We start from the raw sequence: 15,683 nt of genomic DNA on the forward strand, positions 1-15,683 counted from the left end.
ACTGCCATCCGTGGCACAGAGGCACTCGGAGAAGCCTGGCTTGAGCAGGCTGAAGCCTGCCCTTGGTAAAAGTCCTCCCTCCCCACTCACCACTTCCTCCACCTTCCAAACTGAGATAGAGGAGGAAACTATCCACTTAGTGAAATGCCTTGCAAGAAGGAATTTGTGCTGCAAGTATTTATTTGTCTTTGCAAAGGGCTCTTCAGCCACAGAGCCCAGCTGAGGAGGTTGGTACCTCACAGAGGCCAACATCGCGTCCCCCACCTCTCCCAGGGCAGCAACCTGCAGCTCCAGGTCTGCTTCCTCAAGGGGATGGAGGAGGGTTAATCCCCCCTATACTTCCACTCTGAGATCATGGCATTCACCATGATGTGTCAGGCTTTCTCGTTGTTTTCTGTTCCAAAAGCCAGAAGGTTTTGCTGCTAGCCCCAAAGGCTGAAGTAATCAACCTCTTTACCTAAAGTGTTACAATTTCTGGGACAAAATGTGACAGGAGTCCTTGTTCTTGCAAAGACTATTATGATTAAGTGGCTCTTGTACAGGTTGTAACATTTTCCTCTTCAAATTCTAAGGCGGAGGATACACAAAGAGAAAAGAGATTGCTCTTTTAGGAGCCGCCTTCACAGCTTTACAGAAAATACACAAACAGGTTCAGTTTGGATTTTCTCAACCAAAACTCTTACCATATAATTAACAAGAAACTGAAGTGAGGTAAGCAAATCCCTTCCTCCTCCTCCTCCTGGTTTCTGTACACTTCCCTTTTTCAAGGGAGGAGTGGAGCATGAAAAAAAAATGTTCACAAAAGAGCATTTTACAGATACATAGATAGTAGGCATGTTACTGTGTAAAGACTTAAAAGTGAGCTGTTTTTTGAATAGTTAGCCTGTGGTAAATCAACAGCCTGTCCTTCTCAGCTGCAGAAACAAGCACAAACATAGGATCACGAGCTGCTAATTGTAAACATGAGGAAAAGAGCCAGGGAGAATGCTCAGAGATTAGAGCACAGGGAAACAGCAGGTCCAGGTGAATTAAGTGGAACAGCCGGAGTTCAGCAAGGAATTTGGGTCTTCTAGCTTTCAGTAGCACTTAACCAAAAAAAAAAAGAGAGAGAGAGAGAGTTAAGCAAGACTAGGAGACATTTTTATGAGGATTTCTGTCTTGGACTTCAAAGCTACGAGGAATTAAATACTTAATAAAAGAGAAAAAAAAGCTTTCTACCTATGAAGCTGTGGATGACAGATACCGCATAAGCATTGCAACAGCGAAATTGCACATTTATTGGATCAATTCTTCAATAACTTTATGGTCTTCGCATCTAACCTTCCCTAAGAAAAACCCCAAGTAACACTGGAAGAAAAAGAGCTAACAAAGCCTGTTTGCAGACTAAATCTAGATTACAGATCATAAAATAGCAAAGAAAATTGAAGTATTTAGTTTATGTCACTCCCACATGAATTGATGTTTAATGCTTGACCAAAGGTTTCTGTTTCCAACTCTTTCCTGCTGCTTTCAAAATAAAAAATAAAAACACTTAGAAATCATCCACAGCCTTCTCTTGAATTTGGATGCCAAACACTGGGATGAAAATTGCTAGATATACACACAAGTACTTCAGCATGGTTCCCTTAGAAAAACAGCCAAATCTGGCAGAGTACACCATGATAGAAAAATCACCGTGTTGGAAAAAATCTACTTTCCTGTAATCCATTTAGAAATAACACCTTCTACACTTCCCTAATTAGATCATTCCATCATGAGCTTTTGCTTATCTTCTTTCCCAATCACAGCCAGCACTTGCTGTTTCCTCTTCCCCCTTCCCTGACAGGCTTTCTTCACTGACTAGGTAGGGTCTTGTCTCTCTCACCTTGCAAAGCTCACCTCCTCCTCCTGCAACTTACAGACATCATATTCATCTGAATTTTAGTGACAGAGATTCACAAATTCCTACTTGAATATCACTTCTTCAAAGCAAGCAAGAATTTCTATGCGGATTCAGCAGTGCTCCACATCTGAAAGTAGTCTGCAGTAGATGTCTTTCATCCCCAGTAGTCGTTTGTGTATCGATTCCTAAACTTCACATTTAAGACACGAAGACGATACTGTTTTAAACAGTATCTTTAAACTCACTTCAAGGGAGGTATGGGAGATAATACACAAAAAATATGTCACCAGAAAATAGTACTAACACACATACAACTGCCAGCAAGCAACCACTTAAAAGAGTGAAAAATTCTGTTTTCTGCTAGTCTACAAGGGAGCCTTACCTTCATTAGCATGCACACAAATCTAAGTCACAAGCCTGACATAGGCTAAAGCTTTTCATCACCTGTAGAGTGTTCTGCCACTATACAAACAACAACAGTCTCTGATCCCATGGTTTTCAGGTGCTCACGATGATGGTTACAGTGAGAGCATTCAAAGGATGCTTTCTTGTATTAGGTATGAACCATCTATGGCAGGAAGTGGAGAGCAAGTCTTTAAGTGCTCACCTGAACAGAGAGCAGTTCTGACAGCGAACAAGCAGCCTACCGAATCTAGCACCTGCATATTTTAACCAAAAAAATATCCATTTGCAAACTCCACTGCCTCACCACACATCTTGTTTCCTTCTTTTTCTTTCTTGTCCACCAAGCAAGTGTCAATTTACATGTACTTCCCAGCAGTCTGGGTTTTACCATTTACTGCCAGCATTGTACCAGCACATTTGTGTTGGGGCAGCTGGTGCCAGGCTGAGAGGAAGATGGCTTCACGGAGGAGGTCTCGTTCAGATGCTGGAGAAGCGCAGCAGAGGCAGACAGAGAGAAATCTGAGGTTAGACCAGAGGTCAAAAGGCAGCAGCTGGTAGATGAGGGAGCGTAGCCTGAGTGGAACTGCAGGACAGGATCAGAAGCCTTAGAGTGCTTCTGCCTAATTAGCTTATGTTCTCACTATTAAACAGCTGGGTCACCAGCCCAGGCTGTACTGAAACAAGCGTTGAAGCCCTTTCCTCTCAGTCAGTACTTCTAGTCCAAAAACACTGGTTATCTTGCCTTTTTTTTTTTTTTTTTTTTTGTGGGGATACTTACCCATTTTACAAGCAGAAGGAAGATAATTCTAGAGTAGTGATGACAGGTATGTATTTGATAGCAGTCAGCTGAATTGAAAGGGAAAGCATGGGTGTGCACACTGCAATACAAGCGAGTGAGATGCCACTGAGAGAAAGTGAAGCACGGATTACACGCCACTCTCCTGCTGCATTAGCTGACGCTCTGTACATCAGCTACGTGTGCTCCAGAAGCACCCTAAGGAAGCTTTAAAACACTTCTTTGAATAAATGTACATATCACGCAGCCTGCAATGAATGTGGTGTTCCGAGGATGACTAAGACCTGCAAACAGACTTTTAATTAGACTGTAAAGCAGCTGAAAAGAATAAACAGTTCAAATACAAAGCAGTGATATCAACCTGCTTGCAACTGAAAATGGAGTTTAAGTATTGCTGCTCTTGATCTCTGAAAGTACAATGAAAACTGAACACGGTATCAACTAAGAATTTCCAAATCTACAAATACAATGCATTTTGAAAGGAAGGAAAAGGTAAAATCAGGCTCACTGCATTTGGCCTGCAGCTGCTAGAAGTTGAACTGAGGGATGTTGGGCTCTGGTCAGACTGTCAGCCCTTAGCAGCAGTAGCTCTCTCCTTATACTACAGTGTTACTACTTACTGTTAGATGCTTCTGAGGAACCATCTCTACTGCTAGGGTAATCCTGAAGCAGCAGATTTATCATTTGTGAAACACGCAATTATTTGCACAGAAACAGCAGCGTATTTGTCATAATGTGGCAACTGTGTTGAGACAGGGTTTTTAGAAAGCAGCTCCTGATTTCATGACACGTGTATCCAAAACAACCATATGATCTATAGTCATGAGCTCAGTTTAACCAGAAGCTGCAGAAATGGGTAGTAACTAATATATAGCCAGAGTCTATCTCTGAAGTATGTATCCATGCTCACACATTGAACTGAGTGTTATTATAATAAAGTGAAATCAAAGCCAAGAACCATTTTGAGATGCTGGTACCCAGCATCACACTGAGTCAAACATGGCTTGACAAGGCCTGCCCACGCACGGATTTCTTTAGTATCTGCCCCAGCAAACCTATCACTCCTCGGTTCACCACGTAACCGATCACAGCTCCACGGAGACCAGTCAGAAACAGAACCAGCACAAACCCACTACAAAGGTTTAAGAAAAAAAAAAAAAAAAAAAAAAAACCCGAACTCCACACTACATATATTACTGAGAGAAAGCATGCGGGGTAGAAACTTCCTTCAGACAAAAATACTACAAATCAGTTAGCACCTGTGGGGCATTTTAAGGAATATTCAGTGACAGAAACGTATCAGTGGAATCTAGAGGGTTTAATACTTATCAAAGGCAACCAAATAAAAACACATTCTTGTCGAAGAGGGACAATAAAAAGGAATGCACCACGTCTGCACCAGCGCAGCACACACACATGGCATGCATAATCCCAAATATCAGCATGCATTACGCTAACTACAGAAACTTGGTGCTGCACCCCTCCTGTCTGCAAGAAGCTACAGAACAAGAAAATCCATTAACATTTTAATGAATCTGGGATGGCAGGGCCCTAAGCTTAGCCCCCAGGGGATTCTGCGGGGGATTTTGCAGAAAAGGGGGTGGGGAGAAGCTGCAGGAAACCTCTGCGGGTGGAACAGCATGGGCAGCAAGCAGCCTGCTGCACTTCCAAGGGATTTCAAACAAGCACTGGAGAGAGGAAAGCTCAAGCTCAGTGCCTGCTGAGGCTCCAAGGAAAAGCTGCAGAAATTTCATAGCATCTTCCTTCCTTGGGATCGCACTTTTCTCAATCACAGGGTCTTCAGAGACTGAGAGCTGTGGGAAAATGCCACACACACATTTCTTATTCTGCCTAGAGCAGGATCTCTCCTGTACCACACAGAGCAAAGACTTGCTCTGAAACTCGATGCAAAGCACAGGAGCCCTGCCCAAACTACATATGCTTGCTTCAGCAACCCCAAATTCACCAGCGAGGTGAGAATCCCGGATGGGATTTACCTAACCGTGGGGAGGCTGAGGGAACCAGCAGACATCTCAGACACACAGCGGCTGAGCAGCAGAGTCCTGAGCCTCACAAGATGCTACAGGGAATACTCCTAGTCTCAGACACACTTTGCCAGCAACCCAAAAGCTCCAGCATCTGCTGTCAAAGTCCCATAAATCAGCTTTCCTCAGCTTCAGACCCGGTCCATCAGCTTTTTGAACAACCTGAGACCTAGGGGCAGAGATATAGTGCATGCCAAATAACCTTCAGTGTTCACCCTCGCTGTGCTGTTCATTCAGCACAGCCTTCCTCTGCCCTCTGATATCCCCATCTTCGATTCATCCGTTCAGCCTTTGCTCAAATAAAAACCAAACTAGAAAAGCATGGTGGGGATGCTTCCTATGAAACCTACACGAACACATCCTCACAGAGGAGTAAGAAACAGCATCAATATGCAAATAATTGAGGGAAAGTTTAAGACCACGTGGCTCCTGGCCTTCCCCAAACCCTCTTCCTTCTGCACTCTGCTGTCTCACCTTATTGCCACCAGACCTCCCTCATGTACACCACCCCACAACAGAACATCAAGTTTACACCTGCTGAAGACTTGGAAGTTTCATTTTGCAGGATTTTTGTAGTCCTATATTCACTTATTACCCAAAAACTGCTTGGAAGATAAGCTGTAGCACATTCTTACCACACATGAACGTGTCTTGGGCATTTTAAAACACTTGGGCATTTAGGAGAGCCACTCTCAAAGACCTTCCCTGTTCGTTTTTACTGAGGGCCCATGATCTAGAGCTACACTTAGAGAATATAACACTGCACAGGCATCCAGAGCTGGCCCCGAAGGGTCAGCAGAGATCCTGCCAGAGGGGATCGACCCACCTCCAGACACAGCACCTCAAAACTGCACAAAACACAGAAGGCTACAGCTGGAAGCATACCCACATGCAGCCACCCGACACACGCACCAGCTCACGCAGCTTCCGAGATCACACGCAGACCAAAGGGTTAGAAGGCGATGAGAAAGGAGGGCACGTTACCGTCTTACTAAGAGGGAAATGGAAGCGCTTTGTTTATTCAAAAGCCTTTCGTCCTCCTCCTTTGAAGAGAGGTTCAAATATAGAGGGCTACTCCTCACACAGATCACTAAATGAACTTATATTTGCATTTTTCAGCTCTTGAGGAAACAGAATGGCCAGAACTGCAAGCAATTAGTACAGCGAACCAGACAGCTAAAACAACAAAAAACACAGAACAATGATCTCTTCTTTCCCAAGTTCAGATGTCACCATCACGCTTTCCTATTCATGCTGCATACTGAATTTTGAAAAGCTGGGCTGTTTTTCTGTGCCTGAAAGGAATACAAAGAGTTCTCTTTTTTTTTTTTTTTTTCTAAATAGTTTTTTAATTAGAAAAACAGCAACCGATGAAGTGCAAACCAGGGAACAGGAGAAATCTTTGGCAGGTTGCGAATCTAACATATTGGAAGTTGGGTTCTAAATACAAAGCGAAGAAACAAAAATATTGGAATAGCCAAAACCTCATGTGAGAATTTCCCCCTGCAGCATCACATATGGTGCGTGTTTTGCCTTTTCATTCGGAGAGCCAAAGGAGTTGTGAGACAACCAAAAAAAGGCTAAACAGTGGAAAGTAACATCAGTAACTTCTTCTGCAGCGGACTGCCCACATCACCTCACAGGGCATGTTTTGTGTTCAGTCTGAGTCGTGAAGTATCTGCAACGTGGTTAAGCAGAGGATGGCATTATCAGTCACCTTCTGCACTGAACCACGGAGAAGAATAAGCAACGCAATAAAACGCACAATTACCACTGGACTTTGGACATCGCAAAGACATTGCTTCCTGCAGCCTGTGTTAGCCCAACACATCGCTTCAGAAAACACTTCCTGGTGCAGTAACTTCTGATGGCACATGCATCTGCCCAGCCATAAATGTTCGCACCATCTGTTCTTGTTACAGTTCGGCTCCCAAGCCAACTTTCAAGTCAGGCTGACAATAGTTCACGTGGCTCTGATCCATCAGCTCTTTTGCAGCTAGTTATTCATTCGCAGAAAGAGTTCCTAAGCCAACATGGTATTTCCTCTTTTACAAGATCTGTCACAGACAGCACCCATCTCAGCCAAACTCAGTAGCCAAAATACTGCGTCGGTTAATTCTCATGTATTTCTACAATATTTTAACTAATGTGTCTCTTCTGTTTCTTAGGTGATTTCTTTCCAGTTTTCTTCTTTTATGAGGTTTGCAAATGTGCATAACATTACATGGCTCACAGATTTTTTTTTTAGACACTGCCTAGAGTCTCATTATGCTTCATCAGATTACCAGATTGCATTATAAACACCAAACAAACACAAAGGCAAGATGCAAAATCCCAATAGTTACAGGAAGGTGAGGTGACCACTGAATATTCTTCGGCAGCACAGAGTCAACATGATGTTAAACCATCACAAGAAAAGGCTTCCCGATGCACTATTTCTTCTAATATTCAGTTACATCCCTCCCTTATTTACAAGGCTGCACAGCCTTGGTCTCTCCCACCCCATCCGTCACACCTCAGAGAGCATTCTGTGCGTATCCACTGAATGTACAGAGGCAGAAATAGCTGACAGTTGCTCTAATTCGGTAACACTGATTTGCTTTTTCTAGACCACTGGGTCATAAGGCTGCCTAAAGGTGACCCACCAGGCCCCAACTTCTTTCGGAACTGCTAAGTTCACCAGGCCACCAAAAAATAAAAGGGGGGAGGAAGGCAAAACCCAAGCTGATTTCATTCCTTCACAGCTTAAGACACCATAAAAGCAGCAAACTTTACAACAGAGTGGTAAATCCACGTGGTTTCCAACAACATATTTTGAAATGCAGTTCCTCCTAGCATCCCTTTCTGAGTTTCTCTCTGCAAGTGATTAGATTGATTTTTCTTCCAGAAGCAAAACTAGAAACGCAAGCACTCTGTCTCTTGATAATCCCAGGTAAAGAGGACAGCAGAAATACAGAACTCAACTTCTAACCCAAAGGCACCCCTTTTTTGGGCAGACAGCTTTATTCTTTCCACCTCTTTTTCTTAAATGCTAGGCGTTTTGGAGAGCTCAGGGAAAGAAATCAACATAGTGACAGATACACATAAAAATCGGATTTAAAGCATTCTTTAAATTGGAAAATAAGGCAAACTCTCAGAAAGGCAGAACTACAGTTAAGCATTATTTTTTACTGTATTTCTGCCACTGCCTCTCCTCTGCTCTTTCCCTCCTTCCCAGCTTGAACTACAGGCAAATCCATGCATTACACAGAAGAGCATTCTGCAGGACGTAGATAGCAGCTTCAGAGACAGAAAAGCCCTACTAATCCAGCTTTGTAGATCACATCATGTGACAGTATAAAATCAAACAAATTAACTTTGTAACTTACCATTTCGAGATAAATCAAGTTCCACCAGCTGCATGAAATTTGCTATTTCTGGAGGAAGTCGCTGGATTTCATTATCACTAAGTCCAAGTTTCCGTAACTTCACAAGTTGGAAGAAAGGCTGAAAGAAAAAAAAATACCATGTCAGAAGATAGCCATAAAACTCACACATAAACCTGATAAACAGCAGCACAATGCATAAGTTCAACTGGAAGCCGCTTGCAGAATTTGAGCTAAAAGTTATTGCTCAAAATCAGTTGTGCAGACCTCTTTGAGAACTGCCTCAGAAGGAACATTTTGTTTTATTTTCTACATGCAAGCACCGCATCTGTAAAGCCAGCTATTAAAGATCACAGCAGACAGACACTAGCGAAATCCAGAGTGCCTGCTTCAAAATCATTAACGGGGTGAAGTTACCCATCAGGGTAATTGAAAGCATCCTAATTACACACTGGGGTCACTGGGAAGTTAATGCACACAGACACTTCTAAAGGATGATCCAGAAAACCCACAGAGGAGCTGCCAAGGTCTTCTTAGCAGGCGAGTACAGTAACCAACTAGGTTACAGAGCATCCCCCAGGAATACTTCCCTTCCAGCCTCATAAATCCCGTGTTCCTGTCTGCAGAGCGGCCCAGTTTCGGAAGGACTAATGAAAGTTGTGTGTGATGCACACGATTTCAAGCCTCTCCAGCATGAAGAGGAGTAGTCTTGACCACGACTGGCTGGACTTCTCGTATTTTGAGGGTTTGGGGCCTCTGGGCTGCACAGGCATTTTTACACAGCCCTCAGAGCCTGCCCATCCCATCCACCAGCAGCACACGTGGATGCCTGCACCCTTGTGCTCTCTTCCCCTCAGGAAACTTTTGGGGCAACAGGAAGGTGCTAGCAGGTTTTGGATAGCATCTTACATTTAATTATCTGCAATCCATTCTCAGAAATCAGCTTTTTTTTTTTAAAGGTATCCTAAGTGAGTTTTCTGACTATCAGCCAATTCTACCTTAAATCGCCATGAAAAGGGGCAGTAAGACAGGCACCTTACTAGGATACAAGGTAAAAGACATCCTTTTAAATCTGTTATCATGGTAAAGGTTTTCAGTCTTAGTTTGAGTGTCTTATGCCCAAGATCATAAATCTGGATTTAGGTATAAGGCTTTGCAACCCCAGCACCAATCTTTCAATACATATTTTTGTTCCTTGTCTCAGAAAAACTAAACACGATGGAAATTAATGTTTTCCTTCAAAACCATGGCTTCCTTGCAGGGATTAAAAAGGATAGAGCTCTGAAAAGTTTCTAAACACTCAGCAAGCAGAAGGTGCACTGGATGTGAGCAGGACAATTAAAAGGCATTTTGAGAATGGCACTCCTCCCTCCAAAGCATTAAAGGCTCTGATAACGGAGTTAAAATTGTAAGAGGAAGATGAAACGTAGAGTTGTAAGCACTTTTAAGTTCTCTAAAAATACGTGTTACAATTAAAATAGCCACAAATCAGTTTCTTTTTTTTAATCCTTCTTTGTCCTCACCAGATCCCTACCTGCATTTTCCTATTGTGAACATATTATCTTCTAAACCAACTGCACCCCTTTTGCTGAATACCTGTTAATATGACGAAAGCAAGAATCCATCAACAGCTGAGAAAAGCACTTCAAGATACTTTTGTTAAAATACAGGAGTACATCCCACAGAGGAGATCCTAATCTGCCCCAGCGCTGGCCAAAATAAATACTCGGCAAAAAGCACCGCCAAGGTGTCTCACTGCACAGATTTTCCCAGGCACTCTGCAGCTGCTGAACTGCAGCCCAGGTACAAACGCTGCTGTGCTGATACCAGCCCTCTCAGAAGCACTGGCTGTCCTTGCCAGAGGTCCTTTGCAATTGCAAGTGAGAAAAAACAGAAGGAACGTAATTAAAAGATGGCAGGAACACGATTAGAAGACAAAACGGTGATCAAAAAGCCATTAGGAGGTGGGCATCCCCTGGCAGGTGTAAGGGCCCTCACCTCTTGGTGCATCAGGTGGTGCAGGGGTGCAAGGCACACACATGGAACAAACAAACTCTGTGATATTTAAAGGCATTCTTGTTTCTGTAACAGACTGCTTCAAAGAAACGTGAACCAGGAGCTCTATTTCCAGTTTGCATAACAATTTTCAATGAATGACAGCATTTGCCAGATAAAATCACACACTGCAGTTAGGTGAATGGCATTTCTTTGAACTTCTTGCTTTCTTGCTTTGTTTTTTTTTTTTTCCTTTAAACTACAGAACTTACTCACTCCTGGATGGTTAGTACATCCCATCTCACCATCCTTTACCAAGGCACGGTGCTAATGCTCTCGAGCGCTCCTGGCGAACCAAACCATAACTCTTTTATTGCTGTATTTGTTTAACCTGTCAAAAAGTCCACGGGGAAGAAACAGAACCGGGAGCGTGCTGAAGAGAGATCAGCGAGTGGAAACACACAGCTCAAACCTGTTAGGGCTCCAGCACACGCCAAGCAGAGACCTGCTCCTCCTGTGATGCACTGGCCAGAGCTCGGCTCCTGCTTGAAAAGCTGCAGCAAGAAGCAAAGCTCCTTACAGCTGGACCCAGGTCACAGGCGAGCATCTACCCCGCACGCTGTAATAGCAGGGTTTGCTTGCAGCCCCGACGTCTCCACGGGTAGCTTGGCAACCCTCTTCATGCAGCTCGGTTCAGCCAGCCTAATTAGCAGGGCCTCAATGAGACAAATAATTCCACGAGCATCAGCACTAAAGAAGCCTACAACTTTCTATTTAGAGGCAATTTCCAGCCTTAAATTGAAGCTTTTCTTGCTATCAAAGAATGCACAGAGGTTTCTCTTAGGGGGATTTTCTAAGAACACATGTCCTGAACAGAGCCCTTCTCCCACTGGAAAATTAATCAAGTCTCCGCCCAGCCACATACTAAAACAAAGCAAAAATCCCAACAACTTCATTCGGACAAAACTAGGTAAATATCAGCCAATGGAAGGAAAAAAAAAAAAAAGAAAAAGGAGACAAGCAAATGACTCATTGAAAAAAACAAAAAAAAGGCTTGATCTCACTTTCACTTTTTTTTTTTATTATTTTTCTTTCTTTTACAAACACCAATTACCATTGGCACTCTCCATCCTAGAAACCGAAGTTAACAGAATTAAGCCAGGCCAGTTGGATTGATAAAACTCAAGATTTTCTCCTGGGAAAGTGGCCAAACCAACACATGTTGTTGGCTTCCTTTGAATGATCCGCTCCTGGGAACAAAAAGGTGAGTGCCCAAGAATACTGCCTGAACGCTTCGGCACCTTCCCTGGCAAAAATAAATAAATAAATAACATGGAAATAGATGAAAACAACTGGAAACTGGAATTAAAACCAGAGGAGGGCACGCAGACCTACCTGCAGCTACTGCAGTGCTAGAGAGGCGGCAGAGCAAAACTCCAAATGGTTTGGCACAGGTGGCACAAATAAATGTTTGCTGTCTGAAGCAAAATGTTTCTATTTAAAGGGCAGATGTTTACTAGCAGCAGAGAGAACAAAAACTAGAGACTTGAACATAATCTACGGCCTAATCTTTAGCAGAAATAGAAACAAGAGAGAGAGGAGGAGGAGGAACACTGCAAATTAACTCTATTTCCAGGGTTGTATTTACACAGGCTAGACAGATTATTTTTTTCTTTTCTGGCGTGTGCAGCTGAGCTGTTGTTGAAAAGCTTAAAAATTTCTAAGTGCTTGCTCTTATGTCATCGTTTCCTTTGACACCAACGAGGACTTTCAAAACATGCATGCTGCCTCAGTTTTTAAGGCTTTTTAAAGTAACTCCAGTATTATACTCAAACAGTAAGTAAATTACCAAGCCACGGTACATGACCTGGTCCCGATTCTTACCCACCACCTCTATTTACTCCACGCATTTCCCAAACGTGTAAATGCCCAGTTAAAGCGTATCTGCATGTTAGACTAAAACACAGCATGGAGTAATTTAAAGGCAGTTTAACACCTATTTACATTCCTGCTTCAAATCTTTCTTCAGGCTTCATTTTCTTCTCCTACACTGTAAACAAAATCAAGGGGAAAAGCCTGGGCTGCATTTGTTCATCTCTGTTGATGAGTTAACTGTCTTCTTTCAATACACAGATAGCTAAAATTGAAATCAATTTCCTCCAACCCTTTTGTACTGCTTCAGAAAGACTTCATTTTTGGTAAAGTAACAAAACAGCAAACAGGATACAGCAATAAACCCATGAGGTAAATTCATGACATGGCCAGCACGACTCTCTCCACCACTCCACAGAACCTCAGAATCATCGAGGTTGGAAGAGACCTCCAAGATCATCGAGTCCAACCTCTGACCTAACACTAACCAGTCCTCTACTAAACCATATCCCTAAGCTCTACATCTAGTCTTTTAAAGACCTCCAGAGATGGTGACTCCACCACTCCCCTAGGCAGCCCATTCCAATGCCTCACAACCCTTTCAGTAAAGAAATTCTTCCTAAGATCCAACCTAAGTCCAGCCTACAAAATCACTTGTTTTTGGTCCCTAGAAGCCACTTTTTTGTTTGCACCATTGCAAGGCTTCAGCAAGAGAGCAGGGGAAACACAACCTTTCTTTAGGCTAACACGAGCTGGGTGGTTAGGACACCAGGAGGTAAAGGTTCAAATCTCCTGGGGCAGAAGCAGCACTGAATGCACCGCTTCCCAGGGACGTGGTTAGTAAGTTCTTGCACAGGCACACCTACAAACACATTCCTCGTGCTTGCAAGCAGGGCAAGCACGAGGAGAAAAGGGCAACTTCTTCCTCATTCCTTTTCCACTACCCTTTAGGGAGGGATGGGGAAAGAAGTCGTCTGCAGTCGATCCTTTGACCACACGTAGAGGTGATTCAGCACTACAGGTCCCAAGAGAACAGGACACATCGATGCCATACCTTTACCAACACTACATCCCAACTCACTAACTAATCCTCTACATCCTCACCTTAAATCCGTCCCAGAGACCGCTGCCAGTAACATGGGGCAGCTCCTTGCCTCTACCCACAAAACTCACTCCTGCAGCCCCCACTGTGCTTGAGGACATCCAAATGAGGTGCACAACGAATACTTAGGAAGTAGGATCCTCTTCTGGATTTATGAGGTGTAGTGAGCTTCTGGCAGGCTCCAGTGAAGCCTGGTGTGGACTTTACCAAAGCTTGTTGTATCAGGATAGACAGGATATATCAGGATATATCAGGATATACATCAGGATCCCTCCAGTCACCTCGGCTGCTTTCACCTGTGAGCAGGGACAGTTCCTAAGCGGTTTCACTAACGCTGATCCCTCTTGCTCCTCTGGGACAAACACGAGCTAATTTTCAACTTAAGTACCAAGCAAGCTACTGAAACGATTTGTGAGGACAGGGACTAATTAGCAGTGCAGAACAGCAGAGTCACCGTGCAGTTGATGCCTCTATCTCCGAGTGTTTCTGGAAGCAGCTGCTGGATTTTCTCTCCAGCAATGAAGCTCCCCTCAGCAAAAACAGCAAAAGTACATCTGCTCCACGCACCTGAGGTCTCTCATTCTGTCCTCCCATGTTTCATGGCAGAAACAGAACTGCTACAGGTTTTTGGCATGGTGAAAGACTGTTTCATATGTGCTAACCACAGCTGTGGAATATGCTGAAACTGCACTTTGGTATTGCAGCATCCTAGCACCAAGTCTGCCATCATGAATAATAATGGCAGAAAGCACAGGGGCAGGCATTCAGGCAGGAATCCCCAAGAACCATTAGTAAAATGATTAATTTTTGTGACTAAATAAAGGATTAATGAAAGCTCACAGCCCATCCTAACCAGAACCAGATGTTACAACTGCTATCTCCCCTTCCAGTGACGCTTCAAAGCCCTGTCTGAAGGGTCAGCCAGGCAGAAGGGGTGCGGTGAAGAAGGGTCTACAGGAGGGACAGCAAAGATGACAACAGCTGCCTTGCTGCAGCTGGCATTCAACACCGACCTGTCCCTTTTCTGGCCCCTATTTTCAAAGGGTCTGCCACCTTCTGAAATAGAGTCAATGATGGGTTGGTTCCAGGACCTAGGTTGTCACCACTCACCTTCTCTTCCTGCTGTACAGAAGAGAACCAAAATGCTGCTCCACCGAGCAATGAACAGGTTGCCTCTTACCGTTTTCTAGTTGGTAAGGATTTATTTTCTCCTATATGTTGATAAAGCAGAGGCAATACAGCTTAGCAAGCATGTGATGCCATGGCCATTATAGTACCAAGACAGGAGGAAATATCTCTGCCTTTCAGAGAGGCCAGAAAGTGTCTGCTACAACAAAACACAGATTCACTGCAGTTAAATGCACTTGCCCTTTGAAGAGAAGAAAAAAAAAACAAAAAACATTTAATCTCACTAATGAATGTGTAGCATGCATTCTTCTAGTATACAAGATTGTTGGCAGGAGGTTAACATCTTTATTAGACCAAGTGATATAATTAGAAAAATAACTATGTATTATCATAAAACTTATTTCAGAGCTACATTTGTATAATTTCTGGCCCCAAACCTTGCCTTATCCTTGTATGTACATCACACGGAGAAGGGGCTCTACCAATCTTCTTCAGCAAAACACCCTTGACAGGACAAAACATTGGAAGTAGTGAAACATAACCACCTCATTACTTTTTTCCAACTGAGGTCAAAAATCACACCTAGTAACAGCTGAGCTCTGCTGATGCTGGGAGAAATAAATTTAATAAATAAACAAATAGAAATGCTGCTTGGAAATACTTTCAACCAAGCAGATTTCTAATAAAATTTGCCAAAGAATGTACCAAAATCAACCTCCTGGCCGTTAACAGCAAAGTCAGACTTTGTGGGGAGAACCAGAGTAAGCTCTTCCTCTGTTCCCATCTGATCACAGTCTCTCAAATCTCATGTCGAAAGGCACAGTACTTATTTTAAGTCTTAAGCATATATAAATAAAGAGACGATTAGCTGATAGTAAACTTACATGGATCCTTCAACACAGCAGTCTGTGTTTATAGGAATGCTAATATAAGGATCCAATGATTTTTCTCTACAAAACGTTATTGTAATAATCAAGCATACATTGCACACTAGTAGTAATTAATAATGCTCACAAATGTTTTTATGTTCATTTTTTTTTTCAAAAAATAAGTATTCTCAAGACATCCGACTTGAAAAGTTGTAAGTGATCTT

The 15,683-nt window shown here is 43.1% G+C and overlaps 1 protein-coding gene across 1 annotated transcript in view; it reads right to left on the minus strand.

Moving 5' to 3' along the window:
* The window catches only part of LRRC1 (leucine rich repeat containing 1), a 69,150-nt gene that overhangs the window by 45,015 nt on the left and 8,452 nt on the right, over nt 1-15,683 (minus strand). Inside the window, exon 2 of the mRNA XM_027455099.3 lies at nt 8,497-8,614. Within this exon, the coding sequence (XP_027310900.1) occupies nt 8,497-8,614 (118 nt within the window). The remainder of the gene's footprint in view (nt 1-8,496; nt 8,615-15,683) is intronic.

Source organism: Anas platyrhynchos, chromosome 3 (assembly GCF_047663525.1).
Source record: "Anas platyrhynchos isolate ZD024472 breed Pekin duck chromosome 3, IASCAAS_PekinDuck_T2T, whole genome shotgun sequence".
Lineage (NCBI taxonomy): Eukaryota > Metazoa > Chordata > Aves > Anseriformes > Anatidae > Anas > Anas platyrhynchos.